Consider the following 27,313-nt stretch of genomic DNA (forward strand, 5'->3'; position numbering starts at 1 on the left):
CACTCAGTGATGTCAGTTTACTCATCACAAGGAGTACTATTACTTGACCCCTACATGTGTGCTGTTGACCAATAGCAAGCCGTGTGGACAGTGCTGAGCTTTGAGGGGACTGAGAGCCGGAGAGTCCAAAATTAAAGAAGCTATTGTAGCTGATTAGCTGTGTGTCACTATCCACTTCCATTTAACATACTGGAGTATAAACTGCACCACAAAAAAAGGACTGGTTTGCAGTTGGTTATAAGACAGGGGTCTATGGTACAAATATGCCTTGTGAATAAACTACCTGAACTTATAGTTCTGTTAGAGTAAATGGCCCAGTACAGACTGACTGACTGACTAACGCTAGCATGTCTTGACTGGCTATCATTCCAGTGGTTAACTTGCCAACTAGCCACTTAGCTTGGAGTGATGAAAGACATTTTAAGTATCAACACAAAAAACATTTTTTTTGTTTTTAATCACTACTCCTACATTCTCTATTATGATCATTTCTAATACTAGTAACATCTGGGTATGGGTGTTTTTTTTGCTGTATGCCTGATAATGGTGATTGATTAGGTGGTGTGAAGGTGATTAACTCGACAGAACTCGGTCACAGCAGCAGCAGCTAGCTGGAGAAGATCAGCTGCTCCTGATGCTGCTCAGAAGGTCTCCTGTCTCTTCTTATTCTACACCAACACAGGGACAGACAAACACTGACTGACTAATTTGGAGCAACCTGCCCAACCCCATTTCACTGGAATGACGTGATATATCAAAAAAGGAAGTACCCTTATATGTCAATAGAAAGAACATCGGTGTCAGCTTTAGTTTACTATATTTGGACATCTGTCACTTTGGTCGTGCATGTCTTCTGAAACACTTGAAACTGGAAAATGAAGTCATTATTAACTGTGTTCTATCTCTGACCAGTCTTCACACTTAGTCAACAGGAACAAGAAAAAGGAAAGGAATTATGTAATTTTAGATCGTAAAGCAAGTGACAGTCACAGCGTATAAACCTAACACTGAATATAATTTAGCTTGGTTCATTTCAATGCCTTAGATCTCTACTCTGCTGATTTGCTACACTGCTCATGTTCAAAAAGACAATTTGGAAATTAAAGAGGTTGGTTGATTTATTGAGCACTTGGAGGTCAGAAGTAGGTAAAATAGGCTGTGTTAAGGCACAGCAGGTTAACGACTGTAGATACATAAACACATAAAAATCACATTCTACTCACTCCTCGTAAAGAAGCGACTATCTGTATTAAACAACCCACATTCATATAAACCATTTACAGTAAAATCTCATTAGATAAGATTTAAACACAAGGACATACTATGCAAACTTTTATATTATAGAGAAGACATGATATTAAAAAGATTTCACTGTCAAATTAGATAAATCCTCTTGAAATGTTCACTGTTGTGTTTCATGTTATGAAAGAGCGACACACTGGAATGGCTATATTACTTGTACTTACATTTCTCTATTGTGAATGGTGTAACTAATGTTAATGGGAATTCAATTACCAAACTTTTCATCACAAAAGCACACTTCACTCAACAAGACACATCTGTAATCCCACTGTTGCATTTCAGGTGTGATGCATTTCAGCAGGGAGGACAATAATCTTAGTATATATATATATATATATATATATATATATATATATGAACTGATCCTTTGCCTTGACTAAACGTTCTTGATAAAGTAAGAGTTTATTTATGTTAGTGTTACAGTGTTATAATGTAGAGGTACTATAAAAAAAAATCTGTGCGTACATGTTTGTATCAGCGTGTATTGCCTTTTGCTTTGTAGGTCTCCAGATGACGTATCAGATCTTCAATACGCATGTCCTTCAAGTGAACCAGATGCTCTAACCTGTTTACTTTCATCTGCAGGATCTACACACACACACACACACACACACACACACAGATGCAAAAGGATGTGGTTAAACTAGGTACGGATTATTTTTAAAACTGTGAATTATCTCACTGATGAAAACTTCTAAGTAATAACAGGAGAAGTTGCACATATGTGTCACTATTCTTTCTTAACATGCAGATGTGGCTAAAGGCGGAGAAGAAAAAAAAGTTATTTCCGCTGAGCAGATACTGACTCACTGACCACTGCTGACACAGCTTATGACCCATATGTATCACACACACACACACACACACACACACACACACACACACACACACACACACACACACACACAGAGCAACAATATCACATGTATGACAAAGCCCCTAGAGGGCATAAAAACGGAGGAAAACTTTGTTTGCAGATGTTCTACAGTCAGCCGAGTGTTTCCATGAGTCAAGTGGTGTGTGTTTGTGTGTGTGTGTGTGTGTGTGTGTGTGTGTACCTCCACAGTCTCCTGCAGAGCCATAACAGCTTGCTCTTTTTCCTGCAGGATTAGTCGTAAAGTAGGGTCCATGTCTGAGTAAAACTGCGCTGTCTGCTGCGGTTTACTATACAGTGAAAAAAAACAGAATACACCATCATTATTATAAACTCTGCTTTTGATTAAATTTAAGTCACATTAAAAGCAACATTTTGGTCCTACCCGTTTTTTATTCTGCTCTTTTCATCTTTTTTTATCTCTTCTCCTGCCAGCTGAGCCACAAGTTTCGCTTCGGTCTGGCGAATTTCTAAAGACAACAAAGCAAAACTATAACATTTCTCCAACTATAATGTGAACACAACATGACTAAAAATCTCAGCTGTTGTTAGAAACCTAAAGGGATTCATCCCATAAATCTTATGGACACAACTAGGGTAAAATGAGGAGGATAGGAGGCAAATGACCACATAAGAAAAAGGGCTAAACAGGGAAGTTAGATTAGAAGATGGAGAAAGAAAAAATTAGGAGGCCTTTTAGTCCTGCAGTGCTGAGCTCAGGCTAGCGATAAAGGCCCTCTGGTGATGTTGGGAGCTGATATGAGGACCTGAGCTGTGTGTCTGATAGCGGATGGGGTGTAGATTGAAGAGGAAAGAGCAGAGGGAGGAGGCACTGGCCTGAGGTCAGCTTTGCAGGGTTGTTTCAGGAACAGATGAGGTGTGGGAAACGGAAGAAAGACACGTCAACGATTCACTCCCTAAAGGTCGTGGCATTCCCTTATCAATCCTGTCTGATGCTGTTCAATGTAGGTATGTTTGTGTCTCTGTGTGGTCGCTGCTATCTGTAGGAGAGATTAGCATTACCATAACTGAGAGGATTCAAACGCTGACAATATCAGGATGGGAAAGAGAGGGCAAGAAGTAGAGAAGATCTTAGAAATAATATGATTTTAGAGGCAGACTCAGCCTTCATAGCAGTCACTAGTCCTCTCAGATGCAAAAAAAACACCTCAGTTTATCTTGAATATGCAGATTTTGTGTTTGTCAGCTGACCTGTAAATACAGCAACATTAAAAATAGTCTAAAATTACACCCACTTCCTCCCCTGCACTAAAAGATGTGAAATGTTGGACTGTGCAGCTTTAGTAAAGGTTTCAAACTGACTGTGTCAGCTAATACACTCCACAAATAGCACTAACATAAGGATATATCATGCACAAGGTGTAAGGCCAAAACACAGTCATCATAACATTCTTGTTAATTCATCAATTTATGTTCTGGTTTATTTCACTGACTTAATCGCAGAAACTTCTTGTGTAACTTCTGCAGAAATTTAGGTTGAATATGACAACAGACATGTCTGTCAGAGGATAAAGTTCCTACAATTGTGTGGATTGAGTAAAGAAATAAAAAGGTATGTTAGGGTTTGTGTAAATGCAATAACAGAATAATTACTCTACCTGTATGAGGATTCTCCTGGTTTCTGGTGTCATAGTATTCCAAATCCTGAGTAAAAAAAAAGTGTTCAAAGTGCGATTATTTTCCCATAGCTACAATGAAAGAGGACCATAGTTATTATTTATTTTGTAATTAGAAATTCAAACAAAAGGGACTTATAGTATGTATGTCTCTAAGCACACACACACACACACACACACACACACACACACACACACACACACACACACACACACACACACACACACACATAAACATACAGTACACACCAGTATATTCTGTGTAGTGTGCTCCAGTTTCTTGTCTATCTTCTCCCTGAGGGCATTCAGTACAGGCTCTATCACTCCTGCAGTGCTCAGTACAATCCTCTTCACTGTCTCTTCAGGCACGTGGAAGGTCAGCTTGGAAAACACCTTCCTGTCCACAGAAGAAGAAAAAACAGATGTTTCTAATACAAATAATAACTAATAAAAAAAAGAAAATCAAAAGTAGTTACAATAGGAACAGCGGATTGAAAGTGGTTTAACTGATGATACATGGTGATGATAAACACCATAGGGGCCAATGTGTTTACAGTGAAGACCCATAAATCTGTAGTTGGCTATGTGCCATATCAGTGGCCTGGGAGAGGATGAGTGGGTGTGTGTTGGATTGGTTCTCACGGCAAGATGCAGAGGCCCTTGGTATGCTGAACAAAAGTTCTGCCTCAGTGTTTATAGCTAAATCATTGAAGTCAGTCATTTGGATTAAAAGATATATATTGGAATTTTAACTTTTTGTTTAGTGTGTGTTTGTGTAAGAATCTTCTGGGGAGATGTGGACATATTGACAAAGTCAGATTGTGAAAATGTAAATCTTTCCAGCTCAGGGGCAGTGGCTGTTTGCCCTTCATGCAATTCCCTCCTATCCCATTTACAAGCTAGAAGTCTCCAGTACATGAGTGCAGCCACCTTTATTAGATCCATACATGGCCTTTGAATAAACAAATAAATGGTTATTATTATTATTATTATGTCTTGCCTGTTGAGAAGATCCCAGTTACTGAGCTTCTGCTGTGTGGAGTTTGCAGGAATATAGTTGTGCAGGTCAACAAACTTGGGGAAGAAATATTTGACGACCTCTGCAGCCATCACTACAGAGGGTTCATCAGAAAGGTAGAGTCAGTTAAGTAAATAAATAAACAGACAGACATTTGAGCTGATAAACTACGTAAACAGCCAGACAAGATTATTGTAGCTGGAGACAGTAGTTACGTGAGACACATTTGTACGAGGTCATATTACTTCTGCTGCTTGTTTAGTCACCACCTCCCTGCTAGCAAGGCCGAAAGCTAGCTAAGTTAACTACGGTTAACGTTACCTCCGTCGCTGAAGTCTCTTGTGATGTTTCGTTTGGGCCGGGACAGAGATATTTTGTCTATCCATGCGTACAAATCCTGCAGTTCCTCTTCGTTCAGTTCTCGGTCCATTATTCTTAAAGCGACATCTGTTTCTGGGCAGTTTGTAAACACTCAAACTGTTTTACTGGGCTAGCTTCTTAGCTTCTCTCGACAACAGTTGTTTAAGGCGTTGCTAGGCGACCGCTAAGGAACTATGACAACAGATTATGGCGTCTGGGATATATAGCTATGTATGATACAGACGGATAAAAATGACTGAAACACTCTTTATGGCTATTCTCTTTTATTGTTCGCGTCATTACACAGACAAAAGGAAGATCTCAATAAATAGGAACGGTTCAAATGAATTGTCAATTCAAAGTTTGCAGGACAAATCAATGCAGAATCCTCACTGTAAGGAAATACCACAATCATTGGCATTATGAGGGAAGGACTGTGTCTGCTGGATAGAAAATATGCAATATAAAATCCCTTGAACAATTACAACATGAATCAACATGTATTAAGTCAAAACAATAATTCAGACTCACAAAGTCAAGCATACATAAGTTAGTATAAAAAAGTTCAAGAAAAAGTCATAACTTGTGTGCTATGTCCGTAATTAAGACAATCTGTAAAGTGCCCATGTTGGTGCCACATTTTAAAATCCCTTAACAACATTATTTCTTAGAAAAGCAGTACCAAAACCAATGTGAGAGAATAGTAACAATTAGTAAAACAGTTACAGCATTGATAGTGCAATTGCCTCATAAAGTGTTCACATATCCAAGGATCAAGGCAGAGAGACATTTCCCATAAATTTAAATTTTTTTTTAAAAAAAACATCATCATGGCGCATAGCCATTTGTCATTTATAAAGCACAGAAGATGAGTCTGTCAATCACGGCTTCAGATTGTCATCAACATACTGCAGGCTTACATAAGCAAAACACAGACGGCGGTAATCCGTAGGGAGACCATAATTGCCATAAAAGCTCTGTCACTTATTTGTTGCCGATCCTTCAGTGGATCTTGTTTCCACTTTAAAACAGACATGCGTCTCCTGAGAGGATTTATTGGTCATTCTTAGGTGGGACAACAACAGTGTCCTCTGTCAGAGGATCTCAGTGTTTACATCATGGGAGATTGATTCCCTCTGTCATCTGGGACTGCTTTGGGGCATCAGGGCAGCTCTCCCTGCAAGCTAGAAAAACAAATATTGTTAAGAAACATGCCACTGATAAGCTTCTCTCAGGTCAACTCCAAATGTCTTTCTCCAAACTCTTTTGTTACATGTCTCTTAGTTATTCAGTGGTGGTCCAGAGAAGTTTATGTGCTTACTTACTCACTAACACTGAGCCACAGCTTGTTCATTACACTGCTATGTTGGGACAATGTCCAAAACCACAGACGTCTTTATAAATGTGAATGCCTTGAATAACATTAGGAATGTCTGAATACCAACTGCCAGGATTTGGAGGATTTAGGAAGGTCCGGTTGACTCTCTTGCCATCTGAATACATACCAGCTGAGTGTGTGGCAGTGGAGACCGGACTGCAGAGGGCTTCGGCTTCACTGGAGGCATTGGAGGCTTTGGCTTCATGATCTTAGAGAACAGATGTTCACATTTCAAACAAGTGGCAATATCAAGAAAATTTAAATGTGTGAGTGCAAATGTGAAAATTGTAGGTAAAATGACTTTAATGTAATGTCACTTACCAGTTTTGTTGCAAGTGGTGGCAGAGGTCTGGATGGAGGTAGTGGCTTATTCTGACAAAAGAAGAGACAAAATTAAAACAAGTAATACACACTTTAACAAAGCAAACTATTAGTGTCCTAAATATAAGAAAATAAGAAATGTATGTATGCAATGTTACCTCAGAATAGATTGGCTTGCTTGAAACAGGCTGCATGAACGGCTTTACAACCTAAAGAAAAATATTTATTTGCTGGTTGAAATACAGAATACATCTAAATAATAAATACTGCAACACTACACATACATAATGCCACAATAAAATAAAGAAAAAACAGTAGAGCATATTACCTGTTGAATCTTTGATGGCTGAGATACAGCTGACAAATTCTTAGGGGGCTGTAAGGGACACAAACAGAGATGAGTGAAGGCGAAAGCCATGATCCTTTCTGGTTTTTGCAGCTTCATTGCAAAAATGGCCTCTTTATGATAGCATGGAATTTATTGAATATCATCCCTGGATCTTATTGGTTGTCAGTGTGTGGCTCAGAGACACTTCAGCAGGCACATATTTGCTGTTTCCTGTGGTTTCATATTTGGGTCAGTTACCCAAAACTAATCACCACAATGACATGGTTTCAGATGCAAACTAGTTTCCATAAATAAAACAAATACCATGTCTAATGTGGATACAGTGCATTACTACACTCTGATGCTGAAGCTCTTAGATCAAAATGGAAGCTCACCAAGGGAGCTGCTCTGCTGGGCTTCAGTGCTCGGGTATGTGGTCTGGCAGAGGACAGAGGTTTACAGGCTTGAGTTGCTGAAGACTCCACAAATGTAGGCTGGCTGATGTGTGTGGACCCGAGACGAGGGCTGCCACGTGCACTGCTTGACAGAAACAACGGGTTGGTTTGTCCTGAGGTAGATTGGAAGCATCTATAAAAAGAAATACACACAGAAGCTAAAATTCAAGATGGACAAAATAGAAAGTATAGTCTTTGTGGCTGAATGTACATAGTGATCTAACAGAGACTGAAAGAAAGGGATAACTTTTTTTCTGTACCTCTTTGCAGGTCGCCTTTTTTTGATGCAGCACATCAAACTCCCAATAACCAGGACCGACAGCAGAAATAAGCCGACTATCAGTGACGCAATAACCACCACCAGACTTGCCTCTGCACACACAAACACACATTGATTGTGACAATATTCTTTTTTTGCTCAAGGAGAAGCATGTAACAGAGTATGTCACCCGCTCAGGAAACAAAATGCACTGTAACATCATTACTGCATTTGTACCAATGTGACTGGGGAATTCCATTAAATCATCAAAACAGAGCACCATTGTTTGAGAGTCCAGGAGAAATCTATTTCATGTGTAAAATCATGGTGGAAAAACAGAGCAGAAGAAGAACAGACACAAACAGTAAACCAACCATATAAAGGCTTGTACAATACCTTCAGGGAGTTCTGACTGCTCCACGTCGCAGAAAGGTGGGGCCCAGCCAGGGTCACAGTGACACTGTCTCTCATGGTTACAAACCTGCCAGAGATCACACTCACAGTCAGTTATGTTATCATGGCTATACAGAACTCTACAGTGTTGTGAGGTTAACAGATTCCTCACCCCGTGGTTGTTGCATTTGGCAGAGCAGTCATTTGTTCCGTAAACTTCGATGTTTTTGATGTCTTGACACCGTTGATTGTAGCATACCTGAAAGACATTGACAAAGTTCACAGAACTGGAGTCCACATAGGTTTTGTTGATAGTAACAGCTAACAGCAACATGGGCAGTTTTCTTACCATGTTGTTGCCACACTTGGTACCAACAGGCACAATGCCCAGATCTGCAGGGTAGTTATCCTCCGGGTTCATAGTTGCCTCATTGCATATGTCTCCATTTCCTACTTTGTAAAAGGACTTCCTGGATGTCACTGGAAACTCCCATCCTCCAGAGCAGAAAAGTGTCCCACAAGATTGATCTCTGTAACCAAAAACCACAAAGCAATGATACTGTACCACAAATCAACAATACCACACTGTAAATATACATGATTATAGTGCTGTTTTGGCTTATGAATACATACTGGCTTGAACATCTCTGGCTAAACAGTGTCTTTCTGCATTTTCCATGCTGTTGGAAACAGACATCTGGAGCTACTTCAGCATCTAAACAGAATCATGACAAACAAGATAGTCGCGGATGTAAAAATCTCAATGTATCAGAATATAACAACAATAAAACAAACTGTAATTCGCTGGTGTTTTACCTGGTCCCCAAAGTCTCTTGCAGTGCTCCTGCCGTGAAGGACACTGTCCATTGTAGCAGTATCCGTTTCCACGGTTGCAGGACAGGCCATTCTGGGTGTAGGCGTCAGTCGGACAGGAGGCAGAGAAGCCGGTGCAGTATTCTGCCAGGTCACAACCTCCTGTCTTTGGTCGGCAGACGCTGCCTGTCGGTTTCAGCTGCAGAGCGAAAAGAAACACAGATGGTGATGTACTGACTACTAAAATAAGCACACTTGCACACAACCAGCCAGATGGCAGAGTAAGACAGTGTCTAGATATTTGGTAACACAATAAGTATCAGTGTGACTTCCCTCACCTACAGTAGAGAGGACATAGTGAGTATTACTTACTTGGCAGTTGTGGCAGCACTCTCCCTCTGCACACTGGGCTCCTGCATTAAGTGTGCAGGTAGTGGCATTGCAGCAGGGATTCTTGCACTCCTATGAGACAGACAGAAAGGTGCGGAATATAACGATCCAGTCTCCTAGTTTGATATTGTTTGTATCTACCTTCTGTGTGCGGCATGAACAAACCTCTGCAGTGCCACAGTCACACTCCTCTCCAGGCTCCAGGAAGGCATTTCCACACACTGGCCCTCCATAGATGCGATCAGTAGAGGGAGTATCCAACAGACAGGCAGGGTTGACCTCCTCCAAGAACCTGCTGAGTTGCTGCTGACTGCAGCTGCTGAACAGCTCTGGATACACAAAGCTAGGAGAAAAGTTAGCAAGAACAAGTAAAAAAAGGTAAATATTAGCTTTACTCTGGGTTTAAGAACAGTAGATTTGTGGGAGTTTATGTGGAAATTAAACTGAGTTTACCCAACACTCTCAGCCATGATGCAGCCTTTTTTCGATGTTAAGGAGCCACAGACACAGTTTTCAGAATCATGGGACAAGCCAAGGTTGTGACCCATCTCATGTGCAATAGTTGAGGCCACTCCTATTGAGTTAATGTTATGGTCCTGTGTGTACAGTAGACAAAAGTCGAGTCAAGTAAAACTGAAACATTAACATCACACAACTCCCAATAATTTCCTTTTGATTTCTATATTTTTACACAGATATGTTAAAAAAAAGTATATACGTACCTCATTGACAGCTCCAGAGTTAGAGGTGCACATTGCATTGGTATTGGCTAAGCCGACAGTGGAACCATCAAAATCCACACCTCTACGTGAAGAAGAGGAAAAATGTTTAGACACTAGCTCTAACAGCTAAACACATGATCTTGGCATTGTCCTTTTGGCAGAGAGTTAAAAACAACTGCGTCTTACGTGATGAACTGTGCATTGTCATGTTTGGTCCTCGGCAGCAGGCTCCGCTGACGCCACTCCAGGAAGCGACCGAGGGTGAGCTCAGGGTTAGTGCTGACCTCAATCTGATCGCTGTATGACCAGATATCCAGACCGACCAGCATCACACGAACACCCACAGGGCGATAGAGCTGAAACAGAGCAGCATGTTAGCACAAACTGGAAAGTGGAAATGAACCTAAAACTGAATTGAACTGCCAAGTAAATAGCTGAAATTAGTATTTTTATACACGAAAGGATCAAACACGTAATTCTAAAAATCACACAACCAAAGGCCTCATCTATAATGCTGGAAACCATTGTTGGGTCTAGTGCTGTCTGATGATGCATTAATGTCGGCCCTTTTCCTTCAGAGTATGCAAAGAGGATTGTGTAATATGTGTGAATGTGTGAATCTCAACTTAGGTGTGAAGATTCACAGTTAAAGTTAGATTTTCACAGTGAAAGAACTGTTCATTCCTTTTATTGGTCAGATTCAACTCAGGAAAGAACAGATAGTATCAGGACAGATTTCTTGTATTTAATCCATAGTGAAAATAAAGTCTGATGAAGTGCCGGACACGTGGCTTTGCTGCTTTGTAAGAAAAATGTTTTATAGTCTTTTCTGTCACCAATGAAAATAAACTAAATCACTGGTAAAACTAGATGGACTACTTTATTAGTCCAGAAGGAAAATTGCATAAAATGAAGCTTTTCGACTCGTTTGAACTCTATAATGCCCTTATTTAACAGTCCCGGGTATTTCCTAAGATCAGGCCTTTACAAGGTTGAATCCTTTCAACTGATAGACTACAGAGAAACAAACATACCTTGTCCACGTGGTTTGCTATTTCAAGCGCTCTGGCCTCTATTGTCTTCTTGCTGCCAAACTTCTTATACTAAAAATAAATTATTGTTTGAATTAGTAATACAACCAACAAGATCTCAGGTATATAATATAATCTACTTCTTAAGGGAATTGTGTATCATCCACAAGATCAATGTCATTAATAGGGCTACATCTGCAATGACAAACTCTGTGAAAAGGAAAATGAGGAATCAAACCTCCTTGTTGTCGACCACCACAACCAGCTCCACTGTCCTGGATTTTCCTGTACGGTCTTTGGTCTGGGCTTTGCTTTTCTGAATAACACAAAAGGTATATTAGGTGGGTGTGCATGCATATGTGTCAGATATGGTTAGGCAAAAGTTTTATAAAACAATTAACTTTATTTGTATAGCACCTTTCAAAACACTGTTGCTTAAATAAATGAATAAGATAAGATACAAACTGTAAAATAATAACAACAATTATTTTGATGCAAAAGTATGACTGTGTCTTTTGAAATATGCAAAATTACGTATTATTGAAGCTAATAGTCACATCCTGTAATCATTTCCAAATATATTAAGATCTACTATGTCTCTATTCCTTGTTTTCTTGTTTTCTTTATTCATTCACCTTGGTTTTGTCTTAATTTGTTAAATTCAACTGAAGTGCAACTCTTTTTTTGGGTCTCATATTGTTAGATTTTTAAATATCAAGGAGAAAGTGCTTTTTATCATAAATCTGATGCAGATACAGAACTATGATGCTAGAACTGTGTATCGTTAATAGTATTTTACTGCATATCCCTTCTTGTTTTTTTTTTTGCATACAGTTGTCAAATGCAAGAATGCAGCACTAAATATTGGGTATATGGATCAGCTTCAGGCTTCCAAGCCTGGTGTATTTCTGTATGTGTCCACACTGTGTGTCTTTACCAGGCTGCTGAGCTGGAACAGTCCAGACAGACGAGGTCCGTGATCATAGTATGTGGTTGTGTTTCCATGGGAACAGGAGCTCCTCTTCCTCCTCAGGTGTTTGTAGTTGTAAACAGCATGAAGAACCTTGTCACTGTTAACTGCGGAGATCTGTCTGTCATTCTGCTGCCCCGCCTCGGCGCCAGCCAGAGGTTCGATGAGGTACATTTGGTCCTGGAGACGCACAAACCCCCTGTAGTGCAAAACAGGAACTTCAGAGTGGACAAAGCGGTTTCTTTTCTCAAACAGATCTCAGTTTACCTTGTTTATCCTGCTTTCAAGGTCCCACAGATGTAATGACTAACAGACATGTATTTTATAGCAGACAGAAGGCAGCATTGCATGGCCTTTGTTGTTTGGGTTGCTACATGCAGTCTTAATGGTCGTTGTGATGGAGGAAATGGATGCTGAGGGACTGATCCTCTCTTTGGATTGGACACACTGGTCATGAGTCACAAAGGGAGACTTAACAGTCTCAAATTACCACAGGCTTAATTAAATTTGGCACTCTACTTTGAGAAACAATAACTTTTTGTAATTAGAGATATGATGAAAAAAACTTGCCATCCAGAATTACTCACTTTATTCCTGAGCACAGTCCCACGCTGGCAGAGGAGTCATCGACCCCCACAATGTGCCCATGGTAGTAGCAGTGGACCTGAAGATACATCTATTATTTGTCACAGACTCAATGGAGAGATTTCAACTTACTCTTTTGGGTTTTTTTTCTTAAGCGAAGTGTAAAAATGTGATCTAATTTGAAGAAGATAATATTGTATGTGTCATGGTCAGACGAAATGACAATCTTAACCTTATATGTCAATTCCTCTTCCACATTACACAAGAATGACAGTGTCCCCTCTCATAATAGGAACTTTGTAACTGAGAAACTATCATGGCATCTGATATTTTGAAATAAGACATTTTTACTGGCAGGTATTGCATAAAATGCCCAAAACACAAAGTTTGGAGATAAAAATGATGAAGATGACTGGGATCCGTAGAATTACTTATGCAATTACTTTTGTGTGTTTTGTTATTTGTGTTGTACAGCCTTTAAATTCGTATCACATGTATTTTGGTCAATACTGTAAATATAAATGCAGGAAGATCTGCATTATACAAACCCTCTTTCTTATATTATCTTAACTTAACAGTTCAGAGCTGTGACTTTAAATTTTGGACTGACCACAAAATAACCACACCTGCGTTTTACAAAACTGCAAAAAAGACCAAATACAGGAAAACAAATGCAACAAAAGCACTGAAACTTGGAGGGGAGGTGACACAGGATATCCTGTACTTAACTTATTCATGCCCGTACAGGAAAATTAATTTGTATTACACTCGTCTGGTTCCAGACTTCTGAATCACCCATTTATTCAGTGATTCGAAATTTTAAAAAAATAATGAAGCATTAATATGAGGCTTACAATCTATTTTTTCACAACACAGGCATCTGTTTCTGATATAAATACAGGGGTTATATTAATGTCAGTGAAATAGTAGTGAAATAATGCAAAGACATACCCTAAGATCTGGAGTAGTTGTGATTTGGGTGCCCTGATCAGAATAGTGTGTCACGGAGAAGTTTTTCCCGACAAGGTCTCTGAAAAGAACATTTTATTATTATTATTTATTTTTTTTAAATAATACTGACACACCAAGAACGAGACTAGCCTACAGTTAGGCCTATTTGTGGACTCTGACAATCAGAAAAAAATACACTAAAAACACTGTTGCAAACATTTGAAGTTTTCTCACTTGTTCTTTTCCAGGTGCAGTGTGTAGTTTTGCCCTGTAATCGTCAAAGAGTACTGGAGTACATCAGGGTATGTCTATACACACACACACACACACACACACACACACACACACACACACACACACACACACACACACACACACACACACACACACACACAGCAAAAGACCCTTTAGTGTATTCTTCAAAAAGTTAAAAGCGATTTTTAAATAAACTCATCAAATGGTTGAGTAGAGTGTCTGTTACCTGATGTGTAGCAGCATCATTAATGCGAGATGAATCCTTCAGCCTCTGAAGTATCACTGTTTGGTACTTCATCACATGGGGAAGAGTCATCTCATTGCCCGCAATTATTCCTGCAAGTATCAGGGATATTTTACAAAAAAGAAAGAAAGAGTGAAAGAAAAAAATAAATGCAAGAAAGAAAGAAAGAAAGAAAGAAAGAAAGAGAGAAAATTCGTACCCCATGAGGAGAAGAAAATCCATATAAAATACTCAGAATGTGGCATGTTGCTCTACCGGACGGACTCTGTCATTGTGTGCTTGGCAGTCTAAAAGGAAATAGGCTCCTCAGCTCTCCGCCCCTCTCTGCTGTGTAATATCCTGAAAATTACCATTTGAGGTTGACAAACCACATGAGTCACAACGCGAGCCTTAAAAAGGTTAACCGTTGTTCCTCAAATTTTGAATTGTGTAAGGTGCTGAGTGAGTCAAAATTAAGTGATAGGCCTATATTGTACGGGGATTAAAAACGCGGTGATAAACCTCGCTTAGAAATTTGCAGTTAGTTGAAAGTCGGCTCTGCCCTCAATTTTCCCTCAATCGATTTCATTTCACTTCATTCGATTTAAGATTTTACTCGGCAGATTATGGGAAACTCCTTATTTATTAAAAAATGTCCAGTAGCCTAATTGTAACCAGACCCAGTAGCCTACAAGGAATCTTAGTAGCCTTTATCACCATCTACTGGTAAAATGGCGGAGCAGTCAGATTCGCTCAGACAGGTGTTTTCATGTTATGAACCCCTCTTTACCAGCTTAATGCACCGTAAATACATATTTTAGAGTAAGTTATATGTGCTAAACGTTACACGCTTTTAGGATAGCCTATTTGAATTGTATTCATTTATTTAGAATACAGAAATACCAACAACAAGTTACATAAGGAGCTTACATAACAATTCAAAATAAATAAACGAAAAGAAAAAAGAAATAAAAAGCTGCTATCTCTAGTGAAGCTATCTGCTAGTGTCTCAAGTGAAGAAATCAATTTAAGGGCTTTTTGTCTTTAACCTGTTTCAATGACTTAAGATATTTAGCTCATTCTTCCAATCAATGGTTCAGGGAGGGTTTCGTCTTAAAAATATACATAAGCTAAAATGTTTTCCTAATCGTGCCACTTTTACTTTTAAGGCAAACTGTCTCTGTTTCCCGTGTTCTGGCTCTTAACCTTTTGCTATTTTCATTGGATAGGGCTACAACCCTTTTTAACTGTCTATGATACAACCGGATAAAACAAGCTGGCACCGACGTCGCGTGCCTTTTGCTAAATTGGTAAAGTTAATTGAAAAGACAAATGCACGTTGTGCCAGTCAAGTTTATATTGTTCGTTTGTGGTGCATAATATCAAACAAATTAAATAAAGTTACCAAATGAATTAGCATCCTGAAGTGGATATGACTTTTCCAAAGATTCTATATTACTTGTAAACCGTCTCTGACAATGTTGAGTATGTTTGGCCAGTTGGTGGCGGCAACGCATCATTTCGTTTTTGACAACCGACAGAAAAAAAACGCATTATGACGTCGTCATTCCGCGACAACTACTACAACCCAAACAGAAAACTCTTAGCATGTTCGCGGCTAACATTACAGTCGAGAAAGAATACGCCAGCTAGCTAGTTATGAAGGGTTAAGGTTAGGTTCCTTATAAGGTAAGTTACATATTTATGTATGGCTTACGTGCAGTTTAGTATCACAAATTATTTTCCAAAAACTGAGTGTCCCAAATTTTGAGGGTCTTATTTGAGACAGGTTAAGGTTAGGTTAAAGTTAGGGGTAGGGGTAGGGTTAGGGTAGCACAGGTGGTTTAGCAGGTTCATAATTAAGGACATTGTATGGGGAATTAGGGACACTAAACTGCACGTAGGACATTTTATGGGGAATTTGTGACACTAAACTGCACGTATACCTTTTATGTATACTGAATTATACGCAGTTTTACTGCGTTTGGACCGGTTAGGACTCATATTATTCACTACAACGTCGCGTTGTAGCAGGGTTCAAATGTGTGTTGATGCCTGCACACCGTATTCTCTTTCTAGCACGTTACTTATAACAACCGATGACAACCTGGAAACGATGCTACAGCAGCCAGAATTGGTCCGACTTCTGACAGAGGGACATTTGTCATTAAAAAACTGCGATGAAGACTGTTTGACAGGAAACTCACAGGAGCCGAAGCAGAGTGTGGACGAGGAGGGAGACCCATTCAACTTCACCCCACAGCTCATCCACCTGCACAAAGACCACGAGATCTTTGAGGTAACGTTAATATAGCAACAACAAATGGAACCGACTGATCGTTTACTCATTCTGCTGAAGCCCTTGGATAACGGTCACATTTAGCTAACCAAGTACCCACCATAAAATACTGCATGTGAATGTTGTTGACAGGATGGGGACATTCACAGACACATGTATCTGCAAGACCTCTACATCTCAGAGGCTGACGACAAGCCACCTCTCAGGTATTGAAACCAACTTATATAAATTTGTGATCGAAGTTTTAGCTTTTGTAATAACGTTAGCTTGTGTGTGGCTGTGGTACAGAATTGGGCTGCATTCCGTTAAGAAATGTATCTACATTATTTAGCCCATTTAATTACAGGGAAGATAATGTCCTTCACTGAAAGCAGTTTCTCAACTCATTAAAATATGTTTTAACTAGAGATGTTTTGCCTCCGATACTGCCTAAAATGCTGGTATCGGTATTAGGAAGTACTGGAGTTTATGCACCGATCCGATACCACGTAATAAAGCCCTAAAGAAAACTACTTACGGAAAATCTCCGTAAGTAGTTTATTTATGTTCTTTTTCCGTTATAACTGACTGTCAAACTGGATAAAAAAAGAAAGTTCTGTGGCATTCATTGTTTGTGTTTGTTCATGTTTCACAAAGAGTTTAACCTGACCCAGACCGTACAACAAAGATAGAAATCATATCACATCCATACAGGGATAGTAGTATACAGTTGTTAAAACATAATAAAAGTATCGGCCAATACGCAAGTTCAGGTATCGGGAAGCAAAAAATGGTATCGGACCATCTCTAGTTTTAACTTAATTTTAGAAAAAAAAGTACCACCAACTCTGGATTATACATTGACATGTATTGAAATCATCTTACCCAATTTACCGTCACATTGTTACTATTGAGGTAGTGAGTTAAACAAATGTTGACATTGACCAATGTATCACACCTGAATCATTTTTGATATGACTAATTTGTGTCAGGCGTTTGGTAGTATTTTACAGACTAAACTGATTAGTTAAAACAAAAGGACTGAGTGCACGTTTTTCTAGAATAGCAGAATAGCAATTAGATAGTCTATTAGTCTTGACCAGTTATCTCCAGAAATATGGCAAATAAACCACCAAAACCCCTAACCCTAACACCAAACAACAAAGTGGCCCCAGAGGTCCTTAGCTAACAGCTGTGGATTCTTCCCTTTTTAACTTTAGCCCATTGTAATGGTGTGGGTCAGGTCACCTTCCTCCTCTTGTCTTTTCTCAGCGTGTCAGAGTTTGCCTGTCACATTTCTGGCTGCAGTGCAGTCTTCAGCACTTTGGAGGAGTATGAGCACCACTACAACTCCCTTCACAGACATGTGTGCTGCTCTTGCCGTCGCTCCCTGCCAAGTGCCCGGCTCCTAGACATTCACATTCAGGAGTGGCATGACTCTCTTTTCACTATCCTTGCCCAGAGGCAAGATTTGGTGAGCTAAAGTCCTGTGGTTGTATAATTTCCCACGACTCTTTGTTGTCTTGATCTTAAGCTGTAAATAAAGTGAAATATTCTAATCATTCATGGAAGGTTAATACTGAGTTTTTATTTTTCCTTCACATTTTTCAGTACCAGTGTTTGGTGGAGGGCTGTGGACAGAAGTTCAGGACTAGTAAACACAGGAAAGACCACCTCATAAGAATTCACAAGTATCCTCCAGACTTCAGATTTGACAAAACCAAAAAGGACAGAGGGTAAGACTGCATATTTTGTCCGTTAGATGGCAGCAAAACCTCAGTAGGTGTATTTCTCTGCAAGGTTTCAGTCTAGAAGAGTCCATGCTTGTTATAGTAAACACGATTTATGCCTCTGAATTGAAATTCTTGAGTTGAAACTGTTTATATTTTTACTCGGCTATTTCATATTCTCCTGTTAACAAAATAGTTATAGACTGAGACAACAAACAGTAAAATGGCTTAAATGAGTGTTAAATAATTATATATTCATTAAATACCCTTGTATGTGTATTTCTAATAATGTCTTTGTTAATAGAACCCGACAGATGAAGAGACAGCAGCAGAAAGACACAGCCATGGAGTTAGTGGACGATGTATGTGAGTCTGAGGGTGTTGGTGAGGTTATGTGTGATGTGCTGTCCAACCAACTCGAGCAAGGAGAATCCATGGAGACGCATGTGTCCGAGGAAGAAGCTGCTCGCATGGCAAAGTCAGCCTCTACTGAGGAGCACGCAGATCTTTCTGAGGCAGCTCACAGTACGGGGACAAGCACGGAGCCACTAAAACCACGATACTCCTACAGGTTAGTCTTAAAACAGAAGTACTGGATATTCTCAGGCAGTTTTAGCCCTGTACTTAGAGAGACTAAGTCAGCCATTTTCAAGATGTTTCAAGGTTAACTCTGGATATTAAAGATTCTAGTTTTCTTAAGGTAAAACTTGTGCAATTATGTAGTTAAGAAAATTGTAGGAAGTTTTTTTTTTTCTAGCATTTAAATGCAATATTATATAATTAAAATGAATGTGACTTGATATTTTCATATTATTCACTACAGTTTTTTGACATACAAAACAACAGCCGTGTTCTTGTCTCTCAGGGTCCCCACTACCGTGTGCTTCGGTCACGGCTCTGTCCGAGGCTTCAGAGGGCGGCGGGGAAGGAGGAAATGAAACACCAGAACTCTGTTGTCTGTCCTTTTTAAGATAAAAAAAGTGTATACACTTGTCTTATGAATATATTTACTGTCATATGTATCTTTTTCTTCAAATAAAATGTTTTTTTTTTTACAAAAGAAGTGTGTGTGTGTGTGTGTGTGTGTGTGTGTGTGTGTGTGTAAACATTCGTTCAGGTGATCAGCAGTGCAGCTCATAGCAATGTTTAAATGACAAGTGATATGGAAGATTTTGGAAGAGAAAAATAAGACGGATGTCAGAATTTACATAATAGATTTTAATAATTGTACAAAACATCTTTTTACCCATCAGATATAAAATACACTGTTCATTAATGACTGATGTGAGTATCAGTCATGTTTAGCATTTTGAGTGTTTTCAAAAATAGCTGACTTATTTACATTTAGTAATGCAGCTGGACTATTAAGAGCTCTTTGAACATCTGTGCAAAAAAGTTGTCCTTTTGAGGTAATGTAAAAAATAATACAATTTTTATATTTATATAGTTGATTTCTACTTTTTAAACTGGGAAAATTATTAAGAAGTTAGAAACAGAAATTGTGTGGTTTAGATATTAAATAGTAAATTCACCTTAAAAAGTCTCATGGTTTACGGTATATTAACATGAAAAAGGTCGCTGGTATTGCCAAAGGGTAAACCCATTTTTAAAGATAAAACAACTTTTATGGACATTTGATTTCATTACAAAGGTGATTAAAAAAGGCACTAGTCTCTTTTTGTTATTGATTATGAACTATTGTAGATGGCCAACTAGTTATAATTATGGATATACTTCTGGACTGTGTTTTTGTTGTTGAATTTCCTCTTTATAACCTCTGATTATTAATTGTAGGTAGGCCTACAATACAAAAAAATCACACTTGTTTGGTAACTTTTTCCTTTCACCTTAAAAGCCTATATATATATGTGTGTGTATTTATATATCTGTATATATATGTATATATATATATATGTGTGTGTGTGTGTATTTATATATCTGTATATGTATATATATATATATGTATATATATATATATATATATATATATATATATATACATACACACACACACACACACACACTCACTAGATATAAAGTGTGTCTGTGCCTATATTATCAAGTTTTACTATTGTAGGCCGAAATAGATGTGGAATAAATGTTTATGCTCCTTAGTGTTTTCTATACCCCCACATTTGAAACTGTCCATCTAAGGTGAGAATTATGTAAAGGCCTTTGAAACGGAAATAAAACATTCACATTCATGGCAATCGCTTCAGTGAGTCGTCACGTACTGTTGCTTTAAACCCAAAGCTATAGGCCTTTAAATAATCACGGTATGTTTTGTTACATTAAAGTCACTTTGACTCAAATATTTATGGAATACCTCTGTTGTAATGGTAAAGCTCACAATAGGATAGCAATTAGTCCGGAAAATGAGCTCTGCAAAAAAAAAAAAAAAAAAAAAAGGATTTTACTGAATATACTGCAAAAATTGTTAACAAATCATTTACTGTAAAGTAAATCTTAAATTCTGATTCATATTAAAAAAGCCAATCGAGTGAAATATTTCACTTGGTTTTGTCCCGCGTGTTCCTTAAATAAAGCGGTTATATTAAAAGAGATTGTTCTACTAGCATAACTATTGTGTGAAAAATATGTTTCATTATATCGAAAAATATTTCACATAAGAATTAATATAAGATTTCAGACATGTTGACTCAAGATGGACATTTTTTTCAGTGTTGGTTATTTGCTGTATAGGCTAAGGCATTTTTAAAAGGCAGCTTTCCCAGCGATGCAGTTCAAAGGTAGTGAGGGTTAAGACAAGTAGTACATCCCATATGGTCCACTGAATAGTCCTGGGACGGTGAAGGCAGGCCTCGGTCCGTTCAGGGACCCGTATAGGGACGGTGAGCCCATGGGTGCGCTCAGGGGGAAGGGAAAGGCGAAGGCCGGCAGCAGCGGCTTCGCGGCCAGCTTGAACTTCTCCAGCTCGGCCTCCTGCAGTCTTTTGGCCTTGGCCCTGCGGTTCTGAAACCAGATCTTGACCTGGGTCTCTGTGAGGCTGAGAGAGTTGGAGAACTCCGCTCTCTCTGCGATGGAGAGGTACTGTTTCTGACGGAACTTCCTCTCCAGAGAAAGCAGCTGAGAGGTTGTAAAGGGAGTTCTGGGTTTTCTGTTATTCTTGTGTTTCCGTAGATTACACGAGGTCGGGCTGGGATGTCCTGGAAGTATATTTAGAGAATCACATTATTAGAATAGAAAATGTTTCATCGATATTACTTTACTATATTGCCACTTTGATACAAGTAGGCCTAAAGCCAAATCAGGGAAATATCTAACAGAATATTATATATTAATAATATATGTTATTTAAGGCAACACAATCACATCTCAAAGTTTAATAATCCAGCATCATCTCTAGATTTAAAGGCTGAGATAATTAAGGGACGATGGCTTTTTACATCGAGTTTCCTCGTCAGTGTAGGCTACTTCTGTAAAATACCTAAGGTATGAACCTTTTTGTATTTACTGTGGTATTTCGTGCAAGGTTCTTCAATTAGTGCAAACGTATATGTCCATATGTATAATTTGGAGACAGTTTTAGACTGTTGGAAAGTTTAAAAGTAGCGTATGTTTCACAGAATTAAGAAAGAAAGAGTAGGCTATCCTACACTCACTTGGAGGGGATGCGTAAGGAGCCTGAAACCAGGGGCTCGTCTCCTTGTCGTTGAGGTCCACAGCCTCCGGATTGGACCGATAAAGTCCCCTCGGTGACGCACACTCGGTCTCCTCTGCCCGGGCGCAGCCTGCAGGCTCGGGGGAGTGGAGGCGTCTGTCCGGCGTCCTGTCTGATATGAGGGATTCCACACTGAAAGGCAGGTTTAAACTTTTGGTTTTACACCTTCTGGTAGATGACAGGTCCAGCTCGTCGGTTCCAATGCCACCAGCGGTTCGGTCCTCTGGTGAGGTCTGCGTCGGAACAGCCAAGGGCGGTGATCCCTGCGCAGGATTCATTACGCACGACTGAGGTGCCATACAACCAATTTTCCTGCCGCTCTCTCCGTTTCTGATTTTCTTTTTTCGTTTTCACTCGAAGAAATCTGTTATTGCCCAGGGTCCTCCAATGTTCAGCAGCTGCGTGGTAAACTTAAGTGTTTACGCATGGACTTGCCTCTCCTTCAGTGAAGTGCCATTAGTTCCTCTCTCATCCTTTCGCCTGCCTATCAGCCTGTCGATGTTCCCATGTGACTAGGCTGAAACAGTTTCTGATAGGTCAGGCTTGTAATGACAGTGTTGTGGTCCATTTCATGCGCCTGTGGTGCCTTGACAGATGTAAACCTCCGATCAGCGAGTGGTGCGGAATTCGAAATCGCCAAAGTAAAAAGTCCTCCTCCACCCTCCACCCTCCACCCTTGTCCCTCTCTCCCTTCACACAGACTTTTTTGTTGTTGGTCCTTTCCAGCTGTGGACTCTTACATCAGCACCATCTTCCTCCCCCAGTCACTGGTATCATGGGTTTAATTTGTGCACATTACAACATAACATCAGTAATTGCATGGATATATCTAAATTTCAGTGCACAGGTCCAGGTCTGAATATTGCCTGAAATATTTAGGCTAATATATTGTTTAATATTGATAATATAAATCATATATTTAAAAAAAAACTGTGGAATTGGTTGACAGTGTAATACATTGTATGTATAATGTAAAATAATGTATGTTAAATATTCTTTAATAATATTATTTGTTAAAGAAAACAGCCTTCTGAGTAAGTTTGCATAGTCATATTGGTGCACAATCCACATCGAAAAGGTCTATTTTCTCTCCAGCTCAAACATTCATACACCAGCCGCCATATCAGTAATCTCTGAAATGTTCCCCTATAAATCTATTGGTATTGGTCTCAAAAATTCCCATATAGGTTGGGCTCTATTTTCAACTCATTGTTTTGGTTTTACGGGTCCAACTTTAATGTTTTGATTCACTCTCACCACTCTCATCAAGCTTTGTTTTCAGCAGCAACAGGCAGCTGCTCTAAAAACCCACTTTACACTACATGACCAGCACCCAAAGTTACCGACTTGCTGGTGAACATAGTGGAGCATTTAGCAGCTAAAGAGCCAGATTCCATCACAAGTTAAAAACAGAGTTCAAGTAGAGTAAATATTGGACTTACATTCATCAGGCAGACACAAACATGACTCCAAATGAACGCTAATGTTTCGTGTCTTCTGAAAGTGTAAATTGGTTGCTAAACTGTTTGCTAACACATTCGCCATATCAACTTTATAAGGAGATAATATGTTGATAAATGTGTTGTTCCGCTGCCCCCAAGTGCCCAGAAAGATCAATGAAAGAAAGTTTAACAAAAGATGGCCCCAAAAACTCAGTTTACAAAAGTTTATACAAGGTATACATTTTTTTCATTTGGTTGCCAAAACGTTAGTGCTGTTACTTGTTGTAGGACCTCGTCTGAAAAGTTGTGCTTGAAAATAAGTTACAGTAGTTTATCACCGTGTTTCATTAAACTAGTAAGGCAATCCAGGCTGTGATTCACAGTACTTTTTATACTCTTAGGAGTTATTATCACTATAAATTTCTATCTTGTGGCCTGCAACGAAGTTATCTATGGCTGTGTACTGCCCATATTTCAATCTATTGTGTTCATTGTCTGTAATCCCTTTGAGACACAGTAAAACCCTAACTAATGTCACAGAGGTCCATTGAAGAGGCCCATCCAAATTGGCCTTGTTTTGCAGCTCTTCAAATCAAGTCAAATCATTTTCGGGGAAACCCAATATGTGAGGTTTTTTTTCTCTCTTATGGGAACTATTGTTGGGCCTGCAGCAGCACACTGACTGTCTGTCTGTAGGACAATTGGTTAAATGGAGTTAACTGTTTCTCTCCCCGAGGTACATTTCTGCTTTGATCCTGCTGCGCCTGGCGCCTGTCTGCTCTCTCTCCCGCTCTCCCTCTCTGTGTGACAGTGATAGATCGCTGGGTAACCATACAAGCTTTCAATGACTGTAATTTAGTGCCCAACAACATTACATTCTCCTCTACTTACTGAGAATATTACCCTTTCTCACTCTCCTCCTGTTTGAAAAGGGATGTAGGGCTGTTTGTAATGTTGTTTCTCTTCCATTGCTTTGTAATGAATGAGTAAATTATATTGCCTACTTCTCTCTGAGTAGCACACACATGCCAGAAGAAGTTTGAGAAATAAAAATCTATATATAGTGCAGTAGCTGCATTACAGTTTTTCGTATTACAAAGGATCTCTGTCTTTTAATCTACGTATTGCTTTTCAATACATATCAACAGCACAATTTATTTTGTTCAAAATGTTGTGCCAGTTCATCCTGTAGATGTTATACTTGACTGGATAGGTGAAAACTTTGACCTGTTGGTGGCACTAGCTGAAAGGTCACAAAAGTTATGAGGATTCAACATTGATATCTTTACCAAATTGCATGGCAACTGATCCAATAGTAGGCGAGACATTTCTCTAAAACCCAAAATGTCAACCTGGTGGTGACACTAGCAGAAAAGGTCAGTGGGTCATTTAAGTCTTTAGGATTCATCCTCTGTACAGCATGACTGTCTGTACAAAATTGAATGGCAATCAATCCAACATCTGTTGAGATATTTCAATCTTAAAATGTGGTGGAGTGACAGGCAAAAAGAGTGACATTGCAGTCATGCCATGCCTCTAGTGTGGCTATAAAACAACAGTGAACAGTGATACAGCAACAGTGCCCTTGCAATATAGACAATCAATCAATCAATCAATCAATCAATCAATCAATCAATCAATCAATCAATCAATCAATCGACAAACCCAAACTTACACACACCTCTCTGAACCCTGCTGCCTTGCCAAAGTGGAGGACTGTTTTAGGTAACTGTCGTTTCCAAAAGAGTTTCCTTTTGAACCAAACATGTTGAAGCAGGCTTCATACATTTCATTTTTTCTTTCATAAGAGTTGGCAGGGCCTAAGTAAACTTTGGGGAGTCATGTGGGATAAACATTTATGAAACACACAGCGGGGAGCTTTGGGGTAAAAGTGTATCGTCTTTAAAAGAGACGAGAGGCCTGCCCGGTGAAGCATAACAGAACATTATCCTGTGTCTGAGTGGACCTGCCAACATTGGTATGTCGAAATGTCAATTGATGTAAGATCACACACTTTCCTTTCCATGACGACATTTATAATACATCACACTCTATATGAATTCTCTTTATTCTCACAGACAGAATGAAGTGTTGATTTCCATACGCACAAGGATCATAATTACAATTGGTCCATTTCATGCAAAGATGTGACCAAGTCAGCTTTGCTCGCCTTAAATCGGTCTCTCGTCTTGAAGCACTAGTAGTAAGTCAATTCTCATATCGAAATGTAAATATCATGTCCATTCACAGCTCAATGTACTGCTACCACTGTAATGTGGGAAATAATCAAAGCTACTCTGTCTCATCCTCAAAATCTCTGTACAACTGTGATTTCAGTCAGAATTGAGTTCAGGTCAACCCAGAACTTCATCTAGTTTTGGTATCATTACACCATTGAGGATAACTTTTTCTGTGGCTAGTTAATTTCCTGCCAATATGATGATTGTGTCATATGGCAAAAAAGGGCCACAGTGAGGACTTTAATATGAGCAAAGCCAAAGATAATTCTACCTTAACTGCTTCTATGAGATATATGTAGATTTTCTGGACAATTTATTTTGTTAAATCAACTTATTAAGCACCAATTGTCGCTTATACACGGCACAATGCTAGCAACACTCACACTATTGGCATGTTTGATCTGGGTGTTTACATTAATTACTGAAATAACTAGAAGCGCGCTCGGGGAGCGCAGACCACCCCCGAGGCCATGCTCTATCTAGGGGTGTCCCCGACTAAGAATTTGCATGGTCAAATCTGATTGGTCAAGTCTTGCCTATTGTCGATTGATCGTCAAATCGTGTTTGTTATTTTTTTTGCTCATTGAGCCATATGGTCATTTGCTACATTGGCTTTAATTTCTTCCACACCAGACAAAAGAGCTGAAATGGGATCAGTGCCACGAGCTATCAGTTGTATTTTTGCCCCCTTTGTTTAAGCTTTATGTAGAAAAATAGCAAAAACAACAGTATTGGGCGAGATGCATGATGTGACTATCGTTTAGCTGTTGTTTCAACCCAATGAACAGCGCTGTTTGTTGTAGCCTAGTCTAGATTGATGTTCCACTTCCAGGATTGCTCAGGTGCTCTTTCCGCCGGATGCCCCTCTTTTTAGGCTGGATGACCATCACTTTCCACTTTCTTTGTGTTGGCATTCTAAACTCTGGTCGATTTATGAGGACTAACGGTTCTCTGCTCCTCAGATCTCTGCAGGGTAAATTGAGACGGCTAGCTGGACTATCTGTCTAATCTAAGTTTTCTGTTCCACGACTAAAACCTTTGAACGTTCACATGTTCCACCAAAACAAGTTCCTTCCCGAGGTTATTTTGCAGAGGCACCGTTGCTCCGTCCGGCGCTTAGCACCGCCCAAGACGTTTGTGATTAGTTTAAAGAAATGCCAATAAACCAGAGCACTTTTTCCTCTCATCTGAAATGCTGTGTGGACTAGCCAGACCCTCCTCCGCAGCGCTGTTTAGGAAGGTCTGGCAATGCGAGCCTACACCTAGCCCTATCTCGCAATATTAACCAAAGTGAAAAATTATTTGTGTAACCACCCCTTAATTCAGATCCGCTTCAAAATGTAAAGGGTTCTTCCTTGGCCCATGCCATACCCTTCCACCAAGTTTCATGAAAATCAGACCAGTAGTTTTTCCGTAATCCTGCCGGAAAACCGAAAACATAACCTCCTTTTTAAGAGGTAATAATAATAAACTTAAGCATTCAAGCTCACTTGGCTCCAGCTCAGTCTTACTCAGGCCCAGTCATGCAAATCATGCCAAAGAGGATGTGGAGGGCCTGTGGTCTTCCCAGTGATGTTTCTCCTTATCTGATCTGAGCTTGAAGGGAACTGCAACAACATGTTAGCCTTAATTATTTGTTTCATCTTTCCCACCGTCAGCACATTATGTCATGTGAG

General features: G+C 39.4%; 4 protein-coding genes across 10 annotated transcripts; 1 reads left to right on the forward strand and 3 right to left on the reverse strand.

Moving 5' to 3' along the window:
- Positions 1 to 518: 518 nt before the first annotated feature.
- Positions 519 to 5,378, reverse strand: spef1 (sperm flagellar 1). Of its 5 annotated transcripts, XM_035992756.1 has the most exons (8): positions 5,153 to 5,378; positions 4,814 to 4,925; positions 4,054 to 4,210; positions 3,796 to 3,841; positions 2,562 to 2,646; positions 2,361 to 2,466; positions 1,791 to 1,890; positions 519 to 668 (listed from the first exon to the last, which is right to left on the reverse strand). In XM_035992756.1, the coding sequence occupies exons 1-8, from the start codon at positions 5,259 to 5,261 to the stop codon at positions 664 to 666; spliced, it is 720 nt and encodes a 239-aa protein (XP_035848649.1). In that variant the 5' UTR covers positions 5,262 to 5,378; the 3' UTR covers positions 519 to 663. The 5 variants fall into 5 exon arrangements, with proteins under 5 accessions (XP_035848649.1, XP_035848651.1, XP_035848650.1 ...); XM_035992758.1 differs by lacking the exon at positions 519 to 668 and having other exon boundaries at positions 1,107 to 1,890; positions 4,126 to 4,210; XM_035992757.1 differs by lacking the exon at positions 519 to 668 and having other exon boundaries at positions 1,107 to 1,890; positions 4,075 to 4,210.
- On the reverse strand, positions 3,683 to 14,610 carry adam8a (ADAM metallopeptidase domain 8a). 2 transcript variants are annotated; one of them, XR_004895270.1, is made up of 26 exons: positions 14,486 to 14,610; positions 14,269 to 14,378; positions 14,022 to 14,095; positions 13,788 to 13,866; positions 12,839 to 12,915; positions 12,219 to 12,450; positions 11,520 to 11,597; positions 11,285 to 11,353; positions 10,437 to 10,606; positions 10,251 to 10,332; positions 9,982 to 10,124; positions 9,694 to 9,871; positions 9,511 to 9,600; positions 9,142 to 9,337; positions 8,959 to 9,040; positions 8,675 to 8,855; positions 8,498 to 8,584; positions 8,329 to 8,413; positions 7,934 to 8,045; positions 7,614 to 7,806; positions 7,219 to 7,266; positions 7,049 to 7,099; positions 6,891 to 6,941; positions 6,697 to 6,777; positions 5,707 to 6,375; positions 3,683 to 3,695 (listed from the first exon to the last, which is right to left on the reverse strand). XR_004895270.1 is itself a non-coding variant. In XM_031304137.2 (25 exons), the coding sequence occupies exons 1-25, from the start codon at positions 14,529 to 14,531 to the stop codon at positions 6,331 to 6,333; spliced, it is 2,640 nt and encodes an 879-aa protein (XP_031159997.1). In that variant the 5' UTR covers positions 14,532 to 14,610; the 3' UTR covers positions 5,459 to 6,330. The 2 variants fall into 2 exon arrangements, 1 of the variants encoding a protein (XP_031159997.1); XM_031304137.2 differs by lacking the exon at positions 3,683 to 3,695 and having other exon boundaries at positions 5,459 to 6,375.
- Positions 14,611 to 15,822: 1,212 nt separating this feature from the next.
- znf511 (zinc finger protein 511) lies at positions 15,823 to 19,322 on the forward strand. Of its 2 annotated transcripts, none has more exons than XM_035992753.1 (7): positions 15,823 to 15,955; positions 16,340 to 16,564; positions 16,697 to 16,770; positions 17,816 to 18,017; positions 18,155 to 18,279; positions 18,578 to 18,844; positions 19,139 to 19,322. In XM_035992753.1, the coding sequence occupies exons 2-7, from the start codon at positions 16,382 to 16,384 to the stop codon at positions 19,209 to 19,211; spliced, it is 924 nt and encodes a 307-aa protein (XP_035848646.1). In that variant the 5' UTR covers positions 15,823 to 15,955; positions 16,340 to 16,381; the 3' UTR covers positions 19,212 to 19,322. The 2 variants fall into 2 exon arrangements, with proteins under 2 accessions (XP_035848646.1, XP_031160023.1); XM_031304163.2 differs by having other exon boundaries at positions 15,833 to 15,954; positions 16,345 to 16,564.
- Positions 19,323 to 20,318: 996 nt separating this feature from the next.
- On the reverse strand, positions 20,319 to 22,567 carry msx3 (muscle segment homeobox 3). Its single transcript, XM_031304177.2, has 2 exons — positions 21,897 to 22,567; positions 20,319 to 21,440 (listed from the first exon to the last, which is right to left on the reverse strand). The coding sequence occupies exons 1-2, from the start codon at positions 22,252 to 22,254 to the stop codon at positions 21,034 to 21,036; spliced, it is 765 nt and encodes a 254-aa protein (XP_031160037.1). The 5' UTR covers positions 22,255 to 22,567; the 3' UTR covers positions 20,319 to 21,033.
- Positions 22,568 to 27,313: the final 4,746 nt, after the last annotated feature.

This window comes from Sander lucioperca, chromosome 15 (genome assembly GCF_008315115.2).
Source record: "Sander lucioperca isolate FBNREF2018 chromosome 15, SLUC_FBN_1.2, whole genome shotgun sequence".
NCBI classification, from domain to species: Eukaryota; Metazoa; Chordata; class Actinopteri; order Perciformes; family Percidae; genus Sander; species Sander lucioperca.